Source organism: Geotrypetes seraphini, chromosome 6 (genome assembly GCF_902459505.1).
Source record: "Geotrypetes seraphini chromosome 6, aGeoSer1.1, whole genome shotgun sequence".
Taxonomy (NCBI): domain Eukaryota; kingdom Metazoa; phylum Chordata; class Amphibia; order Gymnophiona; family Dermophiidae; genus Geotrypetes; species Geotrypetes seraphini.
Window position 1 is genome coordinate 25206539 of NC_047089.1, and position 21915 is coordinate 25228453.

At 43.8% G+C, this 21915-nt stretch overlaps 1 protein-coding gene across 1 annotated transcript in view; it reads left to right on the forward strand.

The window, feature by feature from the left end:
• LOC117362346 (cyclic nucleotide-binding domain-containing protein 2-like) overlaps nucleotides 1–21915 on the forward strand; it is a 161153-nt gene that overhangs the window by 70102 nt on the left and 69136 nt on the right. The window contains exons 8-9 of the mRNA XM_033948584.1: nucleotides 8278–8326; nucleotides 16084–16229. Of these exons, the coding sequence (XP_033804475.1) occupies nucleotides 8278–8326; nucleotides 16084–16229 (195 nt within the window). The remainder of the gene's footprint in view (nucleotides 1–8277; nucleotides 8327–16083; nucleotides 16230–21915) is intronic.

Genomic DNA, 21915 nt, shown 5'->3' on the forward strand with positions numbered 1-21915 from the left:
ACTTCCTTGCATTTGTTCTAAACTTGTCCCCTCTCAATTTCTCCGAGTGACCCCTTGTACTTGTTCTCCACAGTCTGAAGAATCTGTCCCTGTCCACCTTCTCTGAACATACAGAGCTGTATTCATTAAATGATGCCTACGTATCGCACTGGAAAAATCTGTGCTAAACTAGTATTCTGTAAAGGGTGTTCCACACAGAGCGCTCTTTATAAGATAGTGCAGTGTCCCGTAAACGTTTTAAAGCTGCAGCACACTAAAATCAGGGCCTTGACTGGACATCATCTGGAAGTTTGTGGACATCGATGCAATGATGTCACATGCATGTGTGGAGGTCCTCCAGCCGGGGCCCTGAGGCTGCAATTACTACTCTTCTGGGGGGGGGGGGGAGGGTGCTGGAGAGGAGGAAAGACAATGGTGATGGCTGACTGCCTACAGGACGTGCCTCTCAGCTGGTGCTGGTGCTGGTGCCTCTCCTCCTTGCTAACGTTTCGCGGCATACCTTCAATCTCACCTGTGCCACAGCGTACAGTTTGCAATACATTAAAATAGTGCTTAGAAGAGATCCCCAGGCCCAACTTAAGGCACCAGTGTTTACAAGGGGATGCTGAAAAGTTCTCAGCTCAACCAACCAACTTCCTACATTCTGAGCATTATTTTGCCACTGCAGCTGAAGAATGTGATCTTATTTCATTAAGTGCCAATTTGCAGAAATGAAATTTTATGTTTGTCATTGTTCCAGATCATTGATTGAACCATATCCACGTCATTCTCTTCTTGGCTGGGCTGAGAACTTTTCAGCACCCGCTCCTAGTGTGAAGAGTTTCAGTGTCTGGTAACCAGAGCTGAGATTGTGATGTCATAATGCCTCATTCCACCAATAAGAGCCAAGCTCATCAGTGATGTCACAGTGACTTGATTGTCCTATATTGGCTCACTTTTATTACATCTGAGGGGGTGATGAGAAGTTCTCAGCCCAACCAACCAACTTCCTAAATTCTGAGCGTTATTTTGCCACTGTAGCTAAATGTTATCTTATTTCATTAAGTGCCAATTTTCAGAACTAAAATTCTATGTTCTGACATTGAACCATAGCCAGGTCATTCTCTCCTTGGTTGGGCTTAGAACTTTTCAGCACCCCTTCCTCTATAATAAAAGTGAGCCAAGTATAAGAGAATCAAGCCATTGTAACATCACTGATGAGTTTGGCTCTTATTGGTGGAATGAGGCATTATGACATCACAATCTCAGCTCTGGTTACCAGACACTGAAACCCTTCATACGTGAAAGAGGTGCTGAAAATTTCTCAGCCCAACCAACCAACTTCCTAAATGCTGAAAAGAATGTTGTCTTATTTCGTTAAGTGCCAATCTGCAGAAACAAAATTCTCTGTTTTTGACACTGTTTCAGATCATTGATTGAACCATATCCACGTCATTCTCTTCTAGGTCGGGCTGAGAACTTTTCAGCACCGCCTCTTACGTCTGCTGAAAACTGATGTCAATTGTGGTGCCTAATTTTGGGGAGTTAGGTGCACAAATGAAAGTATTCTATAACATTGTGTATAACTTCTAGGAATGCTACCTGATCTGCCCATACCCCTCCCATAAGATTAGCACGCTAAATGCTAAGATGCCCATAGGAATATACTGGATGTCTTAGCATTTAGCATGCGCTAAATCGATTAGCGCACCTTAATAAAAGGACCCCAAAGTTGAAGTTTCCCCTGAGGCACCAAGTACCCTTACACTGGCTTTGTCCCTGATACAGTTGGTTTGCCAAAGCGTGGTCTTTTAACCAGTGTTCCGTGAACACATAGAAAACAATGGACAGCTGAAGGAGAGCCAGCACGGCTTCTGCAAGGGAAGGTCGTGCCTCACGAACTTACTGTACTTCTTTGAGGGAATAAACAGCCAGATGGATAAAGGGGAATCCATAGACATCATTTACCTTGACTTCCAAAAAGCCTTCGACAAGGTACCCCACGAAAGGCTGCTTAAGAAGCTGTGGAACCACGGGGTGCAAGGGGATATCCACCGATGGATCAAACACTGGCTGGCAGTCAGGAAACAGAGGGTTGGAGTAAAGGGCCATTACTCAGACTGGCAATGGGTCACGAGCGGAGTTCCACAGGGGTCGGTGCTGGGACCGCTCCTGTTCAATATATTTATTAATGACCTGGAGGCGGGAACAAAATGTGAGGTTATTAAATTTGTGGATGACACCAAACTCTGCAGCAGGGTTAGAACCGCGGAAGACTGCGAAGACCTGCAAAGGGACCTAACGAGTCTGGAAGAGTGGGCAAAAAAGTGGAAAATGAGCTTTAACATAGAGAAATGCAATGTAGGGAAAAAGAACCCGATGTTCAGCTACAAAATGGGGGGATCATTGCTAGGGGTAAGCAACCTTGAAAGAGACCTGGGGGTGATGGTGGACACAACATTGAAAGCATCAGCACAGTGTGCGACAGCCTCAAAGAAAGCGAACAGAATGTTGGGTATCATTAAAAAGGGTATCACGACCAGGACGAAGGAAGTCATTATGCCGCTATATCGTGCAATGGTGCGCCCACATCTGGAGTACTGTGTCCAGTACTGGTCGCCGTACCTCAAGAAGGACATAGCAGTACTTGAGGGAGTTCAGAGAAGAGCGACTAAACTGATAAAAGGTATGGAAAACTTTTCATACACTGTCAAGTTGGAAATGCTGGGGCTATTCTCCCTGGAAAAGCGGAGACTTAGAGGAGACATGATAGAAACCTTCAAAATCCTGAAGGGCATAGAGAAGGTAGACAGGGACAGATTCTTCAGACTGTGGGGAACCACAAGTACAAGGGGGCACTTGGAGAAATTGAAAGGGGACAGGTTTAGAACAAACGCTAGGAATTTTTTTTTTTTTTTTTTTTTTTTTTTTTTATGTTCAATATTTTTTTATTAAGCTTTATGAAAAGATACAGTCCAAAAATGCATTCAGATACATATACGACACCGGGATCTCGAAACTAATAACACTTAGTGTAACACAGCAGTAACTACAATCAATTGTAATTGGGTTTGAAACCTTCTAAGAGATCCAAAGTACTTGGACTGTTTATAAGAAAACAGAAAGAAAGAAAGAAGGAGAGAAAAGATAAAAGAAAGAGAAGGAGAGAAAGAGAAAGAGAGAAGGACAGGAGTGTCTATGAAACAGATCTAACATAGGAGTCTAAGAATTTCCAAGGTGAGTTGCATAGTGTCATGTTCATGGATAGTCGAGCAATATTTTTCTTCTCATAAGCATATGATTCAAATTTATGATACATGCACAAAGATTTCCACCAAAAAGTATAATCCAATGATGAAGAGGATTTCCAATTCTTCAATATATGCATAAGGGCAGTCACAAACATAGTGTCAATAAGTTTAGGAGGACAATTCGAAAGAACAAAGCAGGGGTGCTGAGATCTGAGAATTATAATATCCAAAGAAAGTTCATCCGAACAGTTAGTAACATGCTTTATAGTGTCCCAAATGCGAGACCAGAAGGAGCGAACTGGAGTGCAGTGGAAGAGCATATGATCAAGGGTTCCGGCCTCCTTCATACAATTCCAGCATATAGAGTTTTGTTTAAGGTTGGCTTTCCACATCCGAAAAGGAGTCCATACCGCATTCCACATGACGAAGAACATTGACTGTGAAACTCTGGAAGATAAGAGAGGACGATTTGTCGAGGACCAAAAAAGATCCCAGTCAACATCAGTAAGAGGGGTTGTTAGTATGGATTCCCAGTGTTTCATGGAATGAGGAGAAAAGATAAAGGAGTTGTCCCTTAGTATGCTGTAAAATAAAGAGATTGCTTTGCCCTTCGATATAGCCAGTAAAGACCAATGGCGTATAGTGTGAATGGATAACTCAAAGTCAAATCGTAGGGACTGAGAGGATATTGCTTCAGTGAGGGAAAGCCATTGAGAAAATGTGGAAGGAGGTAATGAGTATGTAGAGCAGAGTGTGTTGAAAGGAACAATAGAGGTCTGAGTAGTTATTTGATGAGGAAACCATAGCCCAGCCTGCTGCCATCTTTTCCATGAAAGTGACTTTCCGTTGTGTTGGAGTTTGGGGTTGTTCCAAATAGACACAAATGGGCTATCTTTGATTGAAATTTCTGCTATCGCATCTAATAGATGAAGGGCATGCTGCGTCGCACTCAACAGAGAGTATCTTCTCAAATGTCTAGGGATTGGAATTGTTGCCATACAAGAGACATGTAGTGGTGTACATATAAATTGTTCCATCTCGAACCAAGCTGGAGGGTCCTGGGAACAGGGGTCCGTGATCCAATAAGCTCCATATTTGGCCAATGATGCAATATAGTAAAAGTAGAAATCTGGTAAATTTAAACCGCCATGAACTTTGGAGGCTTTCAATTTGGTAAGAGCAATTCGAGGCTTTTTCTTATTCCAAACAAATTCAGAAATTTTTTTATCCAGCCACTGAAAAAATGTTTTCTTACATAAAGATGGGAGCATTGAGAGGATATAGTTTATTTGGGGGGCAAGAGTCATTTTGATGGAAGCAATCCTGCCCCACCAAGATAAATATAGTGGAGACCAACGAGATATAGTGTTCAGGACTACGTTTTTGATTTTAGACAGGTTAAGATCTTGAGCGTGAATTGGATCTTTATGTATCAAGACACCTAGGTATTTCACAGCCCCACGCGACCATGGGAAAGAAAATTGAGTGAGGTCTGAGGGAGAAATATGATCATTAAGGGGGAAAATCTCCGATTTTTCCCAATTAACTGAGTATCCAGAGAGCAAGGAGTATCGAGAGACGATGTTAACGAGAGCTGGAAGGGAATTAGTAGGATCTCGGATAAAGAGAAGAACATCATCAGCATATGCCGCTAATTTAATCTGTCGAGAGGAAGTGGAAATGCCTTTAATTGAGGGACATTGACGAATGGCCGAAAGGAGAGGTTCTAGAGCTAGGTTGAATAATAAAGGGGAGAGTGGACAGCCTTGGCGAGTGCCTCTGTGAAGTGAAAATTTGTTGGAAAGGGAATTGTTGATCAAGATTCGAGCTGTGGGTTGTTTGTACAGGGTTTCAACCCATTTTATAAAGAACGAACCAAAATTATACCATTTCAGGATTCGGAAAAGAAAGAGCCATTCGACGCGATCGAAGGCCTTTTCAGCATCAACAGCCAGGCCGATTACAGGATCTGAAAGAGTTTTAGCATGGGCATTAACATGATGGAAGAGGCGTAAGTTATCACCTATGTATCTGTGTTTAATAAATCCTACTTGATCTTTGTGAATTAGAGAGGGGATCACTCTATTGAGTCTCAGAGAAAGAAGTTTTGCCATAATTTTATAATCTAGATTAAGAAGAGAAATGGGGCGGAAATTTTTAACCAAGGTGGGATCTCTGTCAGGTTTAGGAATAACTACAATAGTAGCCTCAGTAAAATTAAATTGTTTATCTGGAGTAGAATGTAGAAATTCATAATAAGTATGAAGATGAGGGGCCAAAAGAGTTCGAAATTGTTTGAAAAACTCATTAGTGAAGCCATCTGGACCCGGTGCTTTACTATTGGGCAGGGATGTAATTGCAGCTTCTATTTCAGATATAGTGATAGGGGAATCAAGTTCCATTTTTACAGAATCTGATAAGGATGAGTGAATCAAGGGAGCAAGAAAAGAGTCTATCTCAAAGTCAGAGGCTGAGTGTTCGGATTTATATAAGGAGGTATAGAATTGTTCAAATTGAGAAGAAATCAGGGACCTAGTCTTAACCATCTGTCCTGACGGGTCTTGAACAGCTGCGATGTGCAAACGTTTAGATTTAGTTTTAAGGTATCTAGCCAAAGGACGGCCCATGAGGTTGTCACCCATGTAGTGACCCGAGGATGAAATAAAAATATCCCTCCTGGCTGTGCACGAAACCAAAGTATTATATTCGTATTTAAGATTTTGTATACGTTGATGTATGGACGGGTCATACAAATGAGCAGACATGTGTTGTAATTCTAACAATTTGATAGAAGATTCTAATTCTTTCTCTTTTTGCATGGATTGTTTATTTTTCCAGGAGGCGAGCTTAATTAATTCACCTCTAATGGTAGCTTTGTAAGCCTCCCAAACAATGGAAGGGCAAACTGCAGGGTCATTGGAATAAAATTCAACGAATTCAGTGGTGAAGGATCTTATTTTTTCAGCTATTTCAGTATCTAAGAGTAAAGTATTATTCAGTCTCCAAGATGGAGATTCTTTACGAGGCTCAGAGAGAAGTAGATGCAGAGAAATAGCCGCATGATCCGTAAGGGAGATCGGATGAATAATGGTGTTTGTAAGGTCATGAGTTAGGGAAGAGGATAAAAGAAAGAAGTCTATTCTGGTGTATGTATTGTGTGGTGGTGAAAAGTGAGAGTACTCCCTACCCTTTGGATTAAATAACCGCCAGGGATCGACTAGTGAAAAGGCATCTTTAAGGGCATGTAAGGCTGCGAAGGACTTGGATTTCGAATATCTACAGGATGATGATCTATCAATATATATATCCTGAACTTGATTGAAGTCGCCACCTAATATTAGAGGACAAGATCCATATTCCATCAATACCGTCTGAAGCTCATGAAAAAATTCTGGATGGTCTAGAATTGGAGCGTAAATATTAAGAAAAACAAAATCCACCGAGTGTAACGCAGCATGTACCAAACACCATCTACCTTCTGTATCCGTTTTAGAGGAATGAATAACAGGAGAAAGTTTATCATTAAGCAATATTGATACCCCATTTTTTTTACGTAGAGTTGCAGGAGAATATAGGTGAGTGGAATATCCCTTAAGTTGGAATTTCAAAGTGGTAGCAGGCGTGAGATGAGTTTCCTGTAGAAAAACCACATCAGGATGTTTATTAATGATATAGTTGGCTATCTTTTTCCTTTTAATAGGGTGATTCAAACCATTCACATTAAAAGAAAAAATGTGTAAGTCAGTCATAAGTCATAATAAGTATTATTACAATGCAGTAGAATCCGCCCATTTTCAGAGAAATCGGAGAATCAACATAATATATCAAAATATAAAGGACACTCCTGTCAGAAAGCAGAAAGAAGAAGAACAGAGAGAGATACGAGAAGAAAGAGTAAAAGCAAGAAATATCAGCATGCAATGTAGTCAAAAGGGACCTTATTGCTATGTTTATAGTATAACAGTTCAAGGGTGCTCCTATGAGCACGGAGGTATACATAGGTGAACAACTAACAAATCTCACATCTATACATTTTCTGCCAGAAGGAAGTGAAAGAAAGAAAGAAAACATAAAAATAAGAGCAAATATACTATTAGTAACAGCATAATGTAAGGTCAGAAAGAGATGTGACCTTACTATCATGTTTAAAATAATACAGTATAAGAGTGCTTCTATGAGCACGTAGAAATAGCTCGTATGGAACAACTTACTTAATTCACACTCGTTAAAATTTAGGGAACCTAAAAGTGGTGTGCTTATTTATGAAACAATAAATTATATAGTCATATAGATTATAGCAAGAGAACATAAAGGCAAATCGAGATAATGAGAGTTCAATGTGTCAGTGTATTTTCAAAGAATCTAGGAATACGGCCAGCTCTTCAGGATCAGTGTAAGATGTAGTATGGTTGTTATAAGTTACTTTCATCCTGGCTGGGTACATAAGACCGTATTTGGCTCCGATATCTTTAAGTTTCTGTCGGTGTGAGAGAAATGCTTTTCTCTTTAAAGCTGTAGTTTTAGCTAGATCTGGAACAATGAAGAACTTCTTGCCTTGATGTAGCAGTTGAGGTTTAGATTTAGCTGCTGTTAGAATTTGGAGCGTTTGTTGAGATCTGAGCAGTTTAGCCACTATGGGTCTGGGAGATGAGGCATATGAAGAAAGGTGAGACGGTACACGGTGAGCTCGCTCTATTTCCAGAGGAGGTGAAAAGATAAGACCCAGGGTAGCAGGCAAAAGAGTAGAAAGAAAGGAAATCATATCAGATCCCTCCGATGATTCAGGTAGTCCAATGATTCTTAAATTGGATCTTCTGCTGCGATTAGAAAGGTCTTCAAAGTTTCTTTGTAAATTGATAATAAGTTTATCATGTTTAGTTACCGTTTCTTGTAGTGATGATATGACAGATGTTTTTTCCTCCAGGGCGTCTAAACGGTGTCGGGCATCTACAAACTGGGAATTAATTGCCTCAATTTCACCTCTTAAAAGTTTGATTTCTTCAACTTGCTCCTGAATTATTCCCCTATTTGATCTTATTTCTTTCAGGAGCAGGTCTAGTGAAGCCTCATCGTTTTTCGGTGCCATTTTTTCTGGCGTATTCAGATCAGGTTTCAGCTTTTTCCCTCCGGTTGACGCAGATGGAGCATTTTCATTTTTCGCCGATTTTGGAGGTGACATATGGACTTAGGCAGTTATATTTTGGTGAAGTTGTAAAAATTATTATTATTATTTATTTATTTATTTTTGTTAAGCACTTTTTAATCAACTTCGAGTGTGAGTGAAGAGGAGTAGTTATTTCATGTGTGTGGTCTCTGTGGCGGTCAGGCCACGCCCCTAAGTGATGTTGGTTTGGATTGATTGAGGTGTTGATTTAAATTTGGTTTAAGTTTGTTGTTTGTAGGGGGTTTTCTCATTTGTTGTGAAGTTTTGAAGGATCAGGCGCCTTAGCCGGCGCGCCGAACGGCTGTGCGCCGTTGAGCAGCCAAATTTAAATGTCCCGGCAGGGATTGGGGGGCGGAGCAAGCTCGCACGCCCAGCAGTAAGATCAGCGTCGGTGTTTCAACTAGGCTGACAGCCTCTTCAGTGAGGAATCTTGTCGGGCTGGTTCGGGGTCGCGAGGGCTGGTTTAAAGGAGCAGCAGCAACGGCTGCTAGATGGTTTCTCTGCCCGAGCAGCCAAATTTAAATGTCCCGGCAGGGATTGGGGGCGGAGCAAGCTCGCACGCCCAGCAGTAAGATCAGCGTCGGTGTTTCAACTAGGCTGACAGCCTCTTCAGTGAGGAATCTTGTCGGGCTGGTTCGGGGTCGCGAGGGCTGGTTTAAAGGAGCAGCAGCAACGGCTGCTAGATGGTTTCTCTGCCCGAGCAGCCAAATTTAAATGTCCCGGCAGGGATTGGGGGCGGAGCAAGCTCGCACACCCAGCAGTAAGATCAGCGTCGGTGTTTCAACTAGGCTGACAGCCTCTTCAGTGAGGAATCTTGTCGGGCTGGTTCGGGGTCGCGAGGGCTGGTTTAAAGGAGCAGCAGCAACGGCTGCTAGATGGTTTCTCTGCCCGAGCAGCCAAATTTAAATGTCCCGGCAGGGATTGGGGGCGGAGCAAGCTCGCACGCCCAGCAGTAAGATCAGCGTCGGTGTTTCAACTAGGCTGACAGCCTCTTCAGTGAGGAATCTTGTCGGGCTGGTTCGGGGTCGCGAGGGCTGGTTTAAAGGAGCAGCAGCAACGGCTGCTAGATGGTTTCTCTGCCCGAGCAGCCAAATTTAAATGTCCCGGCAGGGATTGGGGGCGGAGCAAGCTCGCACGCCCAGCAGTAAGATCAGCGTCGGTGTTTCAACTAGGCTGACAGCCTCTTCAGTGAGGAATCTTGTCGGGCTGGTTCGGGGTCGCGAGGGCTGGTTTAAAGGAGCAGCAGCAACGGCTGCTAGATGGTTTCTCTGCCCGAGCAGCCAAATTTAAATGTCCCGGCAGGGATTGGGGGCGGAGCAAGCTCGCACGCCCAGCAGTAAGATCAGCGTCGGTGTTTCAACTAGGCTGACAGCCTCTTCAGTGAGGAATCTTGTCGGGCTGGTTCGGGGTCGCGAGGGCTGGTTTAAAGGAGCAGCAGCAACGGCTGCTAGATGGTTTCTCTGCCCGAGCAGCCAAATTTAAATGTCCCGGCAGGGATTGGGGGCGGAGCAAGCTCGCACGCCCAGCAGTAAGATCAGCGTCGGTGTTTCAACTAGGCTGACAGCCTCTTCAGTGAGGAATCTTGTCGGGCTGGTTCGGGGTCGCGAGGGCTGGTTTAAAGGAGCAGCAGCAACGGCTGCTAGATGGTTTCTCTGCCCGAGCAGCCAAATTTAAATGTCCCGGCAGGGATTGGGGGCGGAGCAAGCTCGCACGCCCAGCAGTAAGATCAGCGTCGGTGTTTCAACTAGGCTGACAGCCTCTTCAGTGAGGAATCTTGTCGGGCTGGTTCGGGGTCGCGAGGGCTGGTTTAAAGGAGCAGCAGCAACGGCTGCTAGACGGTTTCTCTGCCCGAGCAGCCAAATTTAAATGTCCCGGCAGGGATTGGGGGCGGAGCAAGCTCGCACGCCCAGCAGTAAGATCAGCGTCGGTGTTTCAACTAGGCTGACAGCCTCTTCAGTGAGGAATCTTGTCGGGCTGGTTCGGGGTCGCGAGGGCTGGTTTAAAGGAGCAGCAGCAACGGCTGCTAGATGGTTTCTCTGCCCGAGCAGCCAAATTTAAATGTCCCAGCAGGGATTGGGGGGCGGAGGAAGTTCTTTTTTACTCAGAGGGTGGTGGACACATGGAACGCGCTTCCGGAGGTTGTGATAGGCCAGAGCACGCTACAGGGGTTCAAGGAAGGTTTAGATAGGTTCCTAAAGGATAAGGGGATTGAGGGGTACAGATAGAAGTAGAGGTAGGTTATAGAAATGGTCAGGAACCACTTCACAGGTCATAGACCTGATGGGCCGTCGCGGGAGCGAACCGCTGGGCGCGATGGACCTCTGGTCTGACCCAGTGGAGGCAACTTCTTATGTTCTTAGGTGTTTTTGCATATTCGTAATAAATCCTGGAATTTGTTTTCTTTTATCAGGTATCTCAATAAGTCCTTTTTGCAAATTTGTAATAAATATTCTTATGTGAATTTGTACAAATATTTGTTGCTCCCTTTCATTGGGGGACCAGGTTTACAATGGCAAAAAGCTCCATCCCTGATCCTTAAATTTCAATCTCTATTAATTGTTCATCAATAGTGTCTATGAGGATAAGAAGGAAGAGTGTGAACAGTCAGAGACAGTCCCCCCCCCCCTTTTTACAAAACAGCGGTAGTGGCTGTTGTGCGGCAAACGCTCCAACACCCATTAAATTCCTATGGGCACCAGAGCAATTACCATAGCAGTAGCCGCTTTGTAAAAGGAGCCCAGTGTGAGTGGCAGCTCAAATCTGCCCCCCCCCCCTTCCTCTCCACAGATCCACTTTACTTTTCAACAAAACTGAGTCCCGATAAAACCCATTTAAGTGCTGCGCTGAGATATTTTGGTAGTATCTGAGAACTATTTTACAGCTCAAGAATAATAGCTTCATTGAATATAATGTGACACACAAAAGAATGTAGCAAAGTCATTAATAACTTCAATGATAACCATTTTAATATCATAAATCATAGAGAACTTATTTAGCACTGTCATCAAGAGATGTAGCATACCATAATTCTACTGGAATCCCATTCTTCTTCTGCATTAATCTGTATCCACTTATTGTGGTCTGGTGATGAATGTAGAATATCGCAGCTATGAAACCGATGCTGCACAAAAGAAAGTTCTTTGCAACCATTATTAATTTCTATTTCTCTCGTTTGTTTGAAACTGTTGCAAAACCAGATAATTTTACTTTGCATTTTGATTTTTCAAAAAAAATACATTTTCAGGATGGTGATTTTTCAGACTTATACACTTTTTGCATAAACCTGAGCTTTAGACCTTGCAAATACCGTGAGACTGCCACTAGAGGTCATGGCAGACATTTTTTGCCATGGAGCTGCGATGGGTAGGAGGAGCAAGTGGGCATCACTCTTGTCCTTAAGGACCCCTGTAGGGATAAGCTCAGGGGTCCAACATGCATGCTGTGAATAAATTTCTTTTACTTTCTTCACGCCTCTGACTTTGTGTGTCCAAGTGACCTTTCACTAGAGACAAGCATCATTTCAGTGGTATTTTACAAAAGGCTTTGCTGAATTCTGCTTGCTGCTGAAGAAGTGTTGTTACCTCTCGTTCTGACCCTGTGATTTTCTGTTTCTCCCTGCAACAATCTTAACATCTGTTTCCTGCATCTGTCTCATTCTCCTTTATAGTCATTTCTTTCTCTCTCCATGTGGTTCTCTATTCTTTCTTTGCCATAGCAGAGTTAGCGCTTGTTCATTATTTTTTTTGAGCCGCAGTAGCACTGTGATATTTTTAAAGTGGCCCTTGATTCCTAAAGTCAGCCGATCAGAAACTCTTGTCAATTCCTTCTATAAAAGATTTCTTCTACACTAGTAAAATAAACTTCGCAGTAGTAGCCCCAACCTTGTGGAATGCTCTGCCACAGCTACTCCGATCCAAAAATCAACTTGACAAATTTAAGATAATCTTGAAGACCTTCTTATTTAGCGATGCCTTTTCCTGTGTTTAGATTTTCCTTTATATACATATATTTTTTTCTTTTTTTTTTTTTTTTATTATTTCTCCCCTTACTTCCATCCTTCATCTTTTTCTTCTTTTTATATTTAACCAACCGCTTTTATAAAGCGATCCCACCCTATTTGTTTTACCCTCTTCCCTCTTTCTTCTTTTAACATGTAACTTTCCCCCCATCCTTCCCATTCTCCCTCACCTTCAAGTCTGTCTAGTTAATGTCTTCAGTGTACACTTTCATTATTTTATATTTATTTATTTATTTATTTATTTAATTTTTCCTTTCAAATTTTTATTGTAAACCGGCCAGATATTTGTTGATGGTCGGTATATTAAAAGCCAATAAACTTGAAACTTGAAACTTCTGGAGGTAGGGCTACTTTCAACGAGCCCGCCCTCTTCAGAGATCTAAGCCCTGAGGCTGACGTTTCCTTACCTGGCTCCCAGAAACTGCTGGAACCCATAAGCTAAGTTTCCAACTATCCCCTGGAGCCAGCAAGTCTGCAAACCCTCTCTGAACTCCATGCAGGTGCAGTCACACATTCAATAAATAAGCAGCCCTATAAGAAACCTACAGCATTAATTTTTAAACCTTTTCAGGCAGTCATGTAAAATATAAGCACCACACACTCCACCCTTAAGGTGCATAATATTTTCCATCCTGCTACACTTGCATATGGACATAACAGGGTATAGTATGATGTAAAGAATCACTTCATTTCATATATTAGCTCAAATCTGTTAGCAAACAACACAGTACCAATTGTCTTTACATTTGTACAGCTGACATTTTCTAGCTGAGTGAATTTAGTTAAAATTGAAAACACTGCCTAGGAATGCAACAGACTTTAGACAGCAGCTATGCAATTAATCAATGGTTACAGTACAAGCGATTTCATTGACACCTACAGTTTTACAATTTAATCAGATATTTGTAATGGATTCCCTTCATTGCACCATAGTAACAGATGTCGATTCTATTTCGGCATGGGGGTGTGGAAGAAGGCAAGTGAGAGATCAGCCATGTGTTCAAGCTACTGAACAAAGTTCTTCAAAACCTAACATTTTGGGGCACAGAAAAGAGATTCTGCATGGTCGTGTGGAGCTGAGTTTGCTGTAGATATTTTAGACTGGATTTTGATTTTTTGGAGATGCAGCCATTTGGGGGGAAGGGAGGATTTAGTTATTTTTATCTTGATTGTATTAGATCAATCAAATGTAATCATGGACAATGAGCTCAAGAAAGTCTGTCCTCTGATAAAGATTTGGGGCTAGATTCACTAATGTGCCTCCCTGTGCCCGATCTGTGGGCGATTGCAGGCAGGCCGATGAATTCACTAAAGGCCTGCATGCAAATGAAGATGATCGTTGGCACGCCCCCATCGACTGCTCGGATAGCTGGAGAGCGATCCTTGAGCATGCGCAGACCATCTTCCTTGACTGTAGATGGTCTGTGCATACACTGGCCCTTCGTTCCCGGCAGAGCTTTTTTACTTTTTTAACTTACAGTGGAACCTTGGTTTACGAGCATAATTCGTTCCAGAAGCATGCTCGTAAACCAAAGTATTCGTATATCAAAGCGAGTTTCCCCATAGGAACTAAGGGAAACTCGCTTGATTTGTTCCCTCCCACCCCCACCTCCCGAGACCAGCGGTGCTGCTCTACCCCCCCCCCCAAGAACCGGCATTGCTCCCCCGCTCATGAAGGCCCCCCTGTGTGATCCGCCATCCCCCCGCTCATGTCGCCCCCCTCGTGTGATCCGCCATCCCCCGCTCATGGCGCCCCCCTCCCCCAATCCGGCACCCCCCTCCCCGCCGTGATCCGGATACCCTAGGCACCCACCCACCCACCCACCCACCCAATCACAATCCTTACCCCCATTTGGCACTGGCACCAACGCACAGGACATGCCGGTGCCGGTGCCCGAAGATCTGCCTTCTTCTTTTTGCTGGGCCTTGAGCATCTGCGCATGCTCAAGGCCTTCGGGTTCCCGTTCTCTCCGAGATTCTCGGGTGGGTGGGTGGATGCCTGGGGGATGCTGGATCGCGGCGGGGAGGGGGTGCGACGCGAGCGTAGGGTGCCGGATCGTGGGGGGGAAAGGTGGCGGATCGCGGGGGAGAGGGTGGCAGATCGCAGGGGGGGAGGCGCTCGTAAATTGAGGCACACTCGGTTTCCGAGGTGCCGATTTTACGAATGTTTCACTTTCATCTTCATATCCTTTGAGCGATTTAAACCCACAGCCTCAGGGTGCTGAGGCTGTAGCTTTAACCACTGCACCACACACTCCCCAGTACCACAGTCTGTTGATCCTTAACCTTCACCTATGGAATAACAGGATAAAAAAAACTAGACATATTTTCATAAGGAATAGGCTTCTTTTTCTGAAGTAGCCTGTGAAGACCGTATGACTGTATATAGTTATTCTGCATACTATTCTAGATTCTTTAGGGCCCCTTTTACAAAGCTGTGGTAGCTATACCGGACGCTGGCGCTATAAATGTGACACAGCACAAAGGAAATGAATTGGCTGCATGGATTTGCCCCTCGGTAATTGCTACCGTGGCTTTGTAAAAGGGACTCTTAATTTGTAATTTATCAATTTGTATTTTGTATTTTTTTCATCTTTTCCGTACTCTTTATTCTTTCATTTTTGTAGGGCTGCATTTTGTTAAAATTTGTAATTGTGATTAATTGTGTGATTTAAGGTTTGTTTGTTTGTTTCTTCCTACAGCAGTTCCTTGTGAATCTGGGCAACTGTGACTTGACCAGATTCACAAAGAGCTGCAGTGGGGAGGGGGAGGGGGGGGGGAGGGGAGGCAGATGAATAACACACCTTTAATTGTGCAATTAAAATTTTATTCAAAATGCAGCCCTTATAAAGAGAACACTTATTTAGTCTGATGATCATGTGCTCATGTTTGCACTTTGCCTGTCTGTATCAGGTCTTCTCAACTATGGGCTACAACACATTTGGGATCATGACTGGGGGCCCCTCCGTGATGAATTAATTGGCCTGCCTGAGAGAGTTGCATGTGAATGAGGTCATGGCCACAGAAAGTTTGATAAGCAATGGTCTACACTATGGGTGTCAAAGTCCCTCCTCGAGGGCTGCAATCCAGTTGGGTTTTCAGGATTTCCCCAATGAATGTGCATGAAATCTATTTGCATGCACTGCTTTCATTGTATGCTAATAGATCTCATGCATATTCATTGGGGAAATCCTGAAACCCCGACTGGATTGCAGCCCTCGAGGAGGGACTTTGACACCCCTGGTCTACACATTATTTCCAGCAACCTCATTTTCTGGACAGCTCGATATCTATATAAAAGAAATGCTTTCCAAACCAAAAAATATAGATTTAGCACAAAAAATTTGAAAAAAAATTAAAATGACATCTTCTAATTAGATGTATGTAATAGGAAAAAAGAGCTCATTCGAATTGCTTTACGTCTATTTTGTTGAATTCTACAGTCAATATTGCTCCTTGTTGATATTACCATCACCAAGTCAGAACCTTAAATAAGTGACAGTGAGGGTAGTGTGATGAGGAGAGGAGCTGGGGTTTGCTTTCATGGTCACTCTCCAATGGTCACTCTCCAATCCAGACCATGGTCTCTCAAGACCATGGTCCTGGGGGTTTTTTTTGGTTTGTGCTTCCCTCATCTGTTTTTTTTATTTCTTTTTTGAATTTGTTCTCAGGATTTTTTGAACATATTTGTGAACAGTAAGTCCCATGAAGGTCCAGAATACATGAAGCTTCTTCACAGCATAGAAGTTCTATCGGGCTGGCCAGTTGAAAAGCTTCCTTACAACAATCCGAGAATCTGCGCACACACCTGCTTCAGGTACCGTTTGCAAGTGGAGCTTATTTCTAGGAATTTCTGGGTTATATTAGTCACTGCTCTGATTCAGTTCTTGTTTCGGAGGCTGGACCTCATCAGGGCAAGGTTTACCCAGCATCACATCTTGGTTTTGATCAACTGTCCGTGTTATGTAATAATTGCATTCAAAATTCAGTGGATAAATCTAAGAGGCAGGAGAAGGGAAAGGAGTGGAAGCTGGCTCCAGCAAGGAGGCTTACTACAATATATGGAGTGGCAGTGAAGAAGGAATGGGCTCTGGATCAATCAGGCCAAAGAGTAGAGGAAAGTAGAATAGCATAACAAAAGGGGGGACAGATCGAAGAAATGAAAGGACGATGAGGAAAAGGAGACAGGGACTCCATAAAGTTCTTGTTTCCTATGACTAGGGTTACCAGATTTTTCTACAGAAAAATCCAGACACATGGCCCCAGCCCATTCTGTGTGGCCAAATCACTAGGAATGCTGACAGAAATCCTTATACTTGTTTTTCTATGTTTTTCTCTAGGATCAAGAAACTGTTTTATTTTACTTTTGTGATTATGATAGACATACCAAGGGCCTCAAAATAGTACAAGGTGGGCCGCATGTGGTCCCCCGGGCTGCGAGTTTGAGACCACTGGCTTAGAAAGATGACTCTTTTCTTGGTAAAATGTCTCTAACACAGCGGTATTGGGTAGCCACGATAAAGTGAAAATTCTTGCCATAGTGGCCTTTTCCTGTCTTACTGATTGATATTATATTTGATTGCTGCAAGTTCCTTTGGTGCTTATGGCTCCCGATATTTGATATAATAACCCCTGAAGAAGGCAATCCTTTGCTGAAACATGGGCCCAAGTTGGGTATTGTGAATGCATGTGGATGCACATTTCACCAGGCAAAGAGTCATCTTTCTACCCCTGCTTTTTGGTTTTTTGACTGTTTGGCTGTAGGGTGACCGTATTTGGTCCAGAACAGTGTATCGCAAACTGTGTGCCGCGGCAGATTCCAGGTGTGCTGCGAGACGCCGGCAAGGGGGAGAGGCACTGGCACTGGCTAACTGCTTACATGGCATGCCTCTCGCGCCTCTGCTCCTCCTCAACTCTCCTTCTGCAGCACCCCTCCCCCCTTACGGGCGGTAACAGGAAGCTCAGGGCCACAGCTGATGATGCCGCGCCTGTGTGGGATGTTATCGCGTCGATGTTCGCGCATTTCCAGGTGGCCTCCAGCCACAGCCCCGAGATTAGTGTACCGCTGCTTAAAAAGGTGTGCGACACACTGGTTCAGAAACTAGGAAGCCGGAAAGAGAAACGGCAATGTTTCAAGACTCTGAGTCAATTTTAATAAACCAAGAGCCCCGATGTGCTTTCCATGTTATGGTTCTTCAGTGGGTCCCAGTTAGCTTTTGTGCATTTCTAATGCATTGCATGGTGACAGGTCAATTGCGCGCAAGACAATCGCGCGGCACTATGACATCTGGTTCTGGTAGCCGGTCTCACAGTACCCTCAACCCCCCCCCCCAACGCCGGCGAGATCTCTATTAAATAAAGTGGGGGGGGGTTCCCCACCAACATCCCCCCCCCCCGTCGGAGCCCTTGCGCTCAGTTGTCTGCGCTGGGTTGTCGGTTGTCAGTTTTCTCGCGCTCACCTGACGGCGCTCACTTGTCTTTCGCTCAGCTGTCTTGCCCTCAATTGTCTTGCGCTCACCTGCCGGCGCTCAGATGTCTTGCGCTCAGCTGTCTTGTGCTCAATTGTCTTGTGCTCACCTGCCGGCACTGTTGTCTTGCGCTCACCTGCCGACACTCACATGACTCTCGCTCAGTTGTCTCATGCTCAGTTGTCTTGCGCTCAGCTGTCTTGCGCTCAATTGTCTTGCGCTCACCTGCCGTCGCTCAATTGTCTTGCGCTCACCTGCCGGCGCTCAATTGTCTTGCGCTCACATGCCGGCGCTGAGTTGTCTTGCGCTCAGCTGTCTTGCGCTCACCTGCCAGCGCTCAATTGTCTTGCGCTCACATGCCGGCGCTGAGTTGGCTTGCGCTCAGCTGTCTTGTGCTCACCTGCCGGCGCTCAGTTGTCTTGCGCTCACCTGCCGGTGCTCAGTTGTCTTGCGCTCACCTGCCGGCGCTCACATGACTCTGGCTCAGTTGTCTCACGCTCAGTTGTCTTGCGCTCAGTTGTCCCGCTCGTGCACATTACAGAAAAGAATTTGCGCTCAGTTGTCTTGTGCGCAATTGTCTTGCGCTAGCTTGTCTTCGCGCTCAATTGTGCTCGCACTCAATTGACTAGCGCTCACTTGTCTTACGCTCAGTTGTCCACGCGCGATTGTCTTGCGCGCAACTGTCTATGAACCGCATTGCATTATATTCCATTCTGGAAACTGCTTATGTCATTTTTAATTGAAAACTTAAGACACAGACACACGTGCGCGCACGCACACACACACACACGTAGTTCAACATTACATTTTCCGTATTTAGCTGAATGCTTGACAGTGACTACTTATATTAGCAACCTTCAGATATTATCACTTGAGCATTTACCTCTGTTGTTCAATATTTATAAGGCTAATGCATTAATGTAGAAGATAATAATATAATGAGGTAAATAGGAAAATTGTTTAGCACAGCTCTATCAATGAACAAAACAAGCGCACATTTACCATTAAGTAACAAATGCTATTGGCTTTTGTGCAGAATGGCATAGAAAGCAGTCAAGAACTGTCAATTGCCTTTTTCATCATCGTGACAATTTTATGTTGTTTTTTTTGGGGTAGACTCTAATTTACATGCTGAATATCAACAATGCTGCTTTTAGGAAATTGTGCTCCAGTTATATTTTACATCGAAGTCAAAAGAAATCAAACTTGTTAATTGAATGCCTATAAATAACAGAGATTTATGCTGCTTTTCTGACTCTGCAATAACGCAAACCAGTCACGCATTGCGAGAAGCGTAGGTCCTCATTTCTGCTTCTTCAGTGGAAATCTTCTTTAAGTAAAAATGGAGAAGGGGTAAAACGCGGACCTCACGAACCTGACAGACCTCGCGGATCTAAACCCGTACGGCCTTAAAAATCTGAGGTCCGTGTCGGTCCGTGTCCGTGGCGTTTGTAATTGCTGTTGCTGACAAACCTTGATGAGATTTTTGCACTAACGGATCCGTCTCAGCATAGGGAGGGAAAAGTGTTAGGATCCGTCAGCGCAAAAAATCTCTTCCAGGTCTGTTAGAGCCAGAGACTAGTGCTGGAGCGGCAGAGCAGAAGCCAAGAGAGCGGGGACATAGGTTTTGGCCGTGCGTTTCGGAAAAGAAGTCTCCAAACTCCAGCACTAGTCTCTGGCTCTAACAGACCTGGAAGAGATTTTTAGCGCTGATGGATCCTAACACTTTTCCTTTCCTATGCTGAGACGGATCCGTCAGCGCTCAAATCTCATCAAGGTCTGTCAGCGACAGAAACTACAAGCGGCAGGGACACGGACCTCAGATTTTTAAGGCCGTACGGGTTTAGATCTGCGAGGTCCGTGAGGTCCGTGTTTTACCCCTTCCCGTAAAAATGTTCTTTTTTGATGTACGCAGCTGTGGTTAAACCAGCCATAGATTTGGCATAACTGTAGATGCCTACAAGCTGCAAGGGTTAGGGAAAACCCACACATGTCCTCTTTTGAGAGGACTGTCCGGGGTCCCGGACGGACTTTCCAAAACCCCGGCATTTGTCCTGGTTTCGGAAAGCCCCGATGAGCTCCGGCCACATCTGGAGGGCCTCTGAGCATGCGCAGATGATATCACACCAGTGGCGTACCTAGCATATGTGACACCCGGAGCCCATCATTTTTTGACACCCCCCCCCCATCTGTACGAAAAACATGATTTTTAGTAACAAGCCACACGTCACACATGAGTACCTAGGAAAAGGCAGCATCTTACATATGCAGTGAGCAGTACAACATCAATACACCCATTGTAAAACATAACCCCTTCCTACCAACTCCTACACTGGCTGCCGATGGAGGCACGCACGAAGTTCAAGCTAGGATTTCTTTGCTTCAAAGTATTAAATGGTCTAGCCCCAAAATACATTACAGACCTCTTCTCATTCCCAACCAACAGACATGAAAGAAAAACACACATGAAATTTGTCTCCCCACCGGCTAGAGGGTGCAAATATAAGACACCATCAACAACTGCTATCGTATCAAGCAGCCATATGGGGTAAAGACCTATAAAAACTAATTGCACACACAAACAACTATGAAGAATTCAGGAGACACCTAAAAACTTACCTATTCTTGAAATACTTAGGTAATGAACCGGAACATCAACCCCCCTCGTAACATCATCACATACCTGTACTTATAAACTGTTAACCTCAACCCCTAATCACCAACCATGAACACTCTATTCAATTTACGGAATACTTCTACTTCTGTGTAAGCAGCCTGGCACTTCCTAGCCTGCAGCACATAAACTGTCGTAAACATTATTAATGTTATCAGATGCACACTGCTATACTCATTAATTCGTTGTATGTAAAGTTTCTCTTTATTGTATTTACAGTTCTCGTATTGTAAACCGCCTAGAAGTCGCAAGATTGCTGGCGGTATATAAGAATAAAGTTATTATTATTATTAGTACAGATCAATCCTGCAGTCAATCCTAACAAAAAACCATGTCTTTCGAACACACAGAACACAGAAAACACCTTCGCCTAGTATGGAATATGTCATCACAAACTAACCCCTCCCCCTTTTACAAAACTGTAGTGTGTATTTTAGCCATGGTGGTAACAGCTCTGATGCTCATAGAATTCCGAGCATCAGAGCTGCTACCACCACGACTGGCGCTAAAAAAACGCTCCACAGTTTTGTAAAAGGGGGGGGATAAAATAGAAATACATAGACAAAGGTTAAATTGAACCAGTAAGAAACTGGACTCTGCATACAGTGCACAGAAACAGTGAAGGTAGAACTGAGTGAGGCTGCAGTGGAATGAGGCAGGGCTAGAGGAAGAATGGGGCGGGGTCACATATCCAGGGTTTTGCGGAAGAAAATATGGTAACCCTAGCAAGGGTGCATGTAACTTACGTGTGCAACTTACTGAATTCTGTAAGTGGCAGTATCACCCATGCCCAAGCAATGCTCAACCCATGTGATGGCATTGTAAGCCATCTTGCTCAATAAACCATAATCCTTGAGTTTGCACGCGTTGACACGCTTAAGACTAATTCTACTGCAGAAAAGGCGCTAAAAATGGTGCACACAAATCTGGGTGCATGCACGATTTGCACACAGAATTTAATTGGAATGAGTCAATTAGCACCAATTGAGATCTTAACAATCCTTTATTGGTACTAATTGGAATGAATTAAAAGTTGCATGTGTAAATATAGGTGCAGGGTCCACAAGTAAATTTTATACATGGTTCTAAAAGGAACAATATAATATTAAGGGAACATAAACTTCATAGATCCCTAGTTTATAGTACCCCCAAAGTGGTTTTTATGATCCTCAGCAACAGCACTTAGAGTTCAATACATTTCATTACGCTAAGCTTTACCTGTTAGATCGCCATCGTATCATAAGAGAGTATCATTTAATAAATTAATTTCATTTAAACGTTAAATAGTTTTAAATAGTCAGTTTAAATAATTAAATAGATAGAATACATTTTCTTTCATATATTCTCATATATTGTATCTT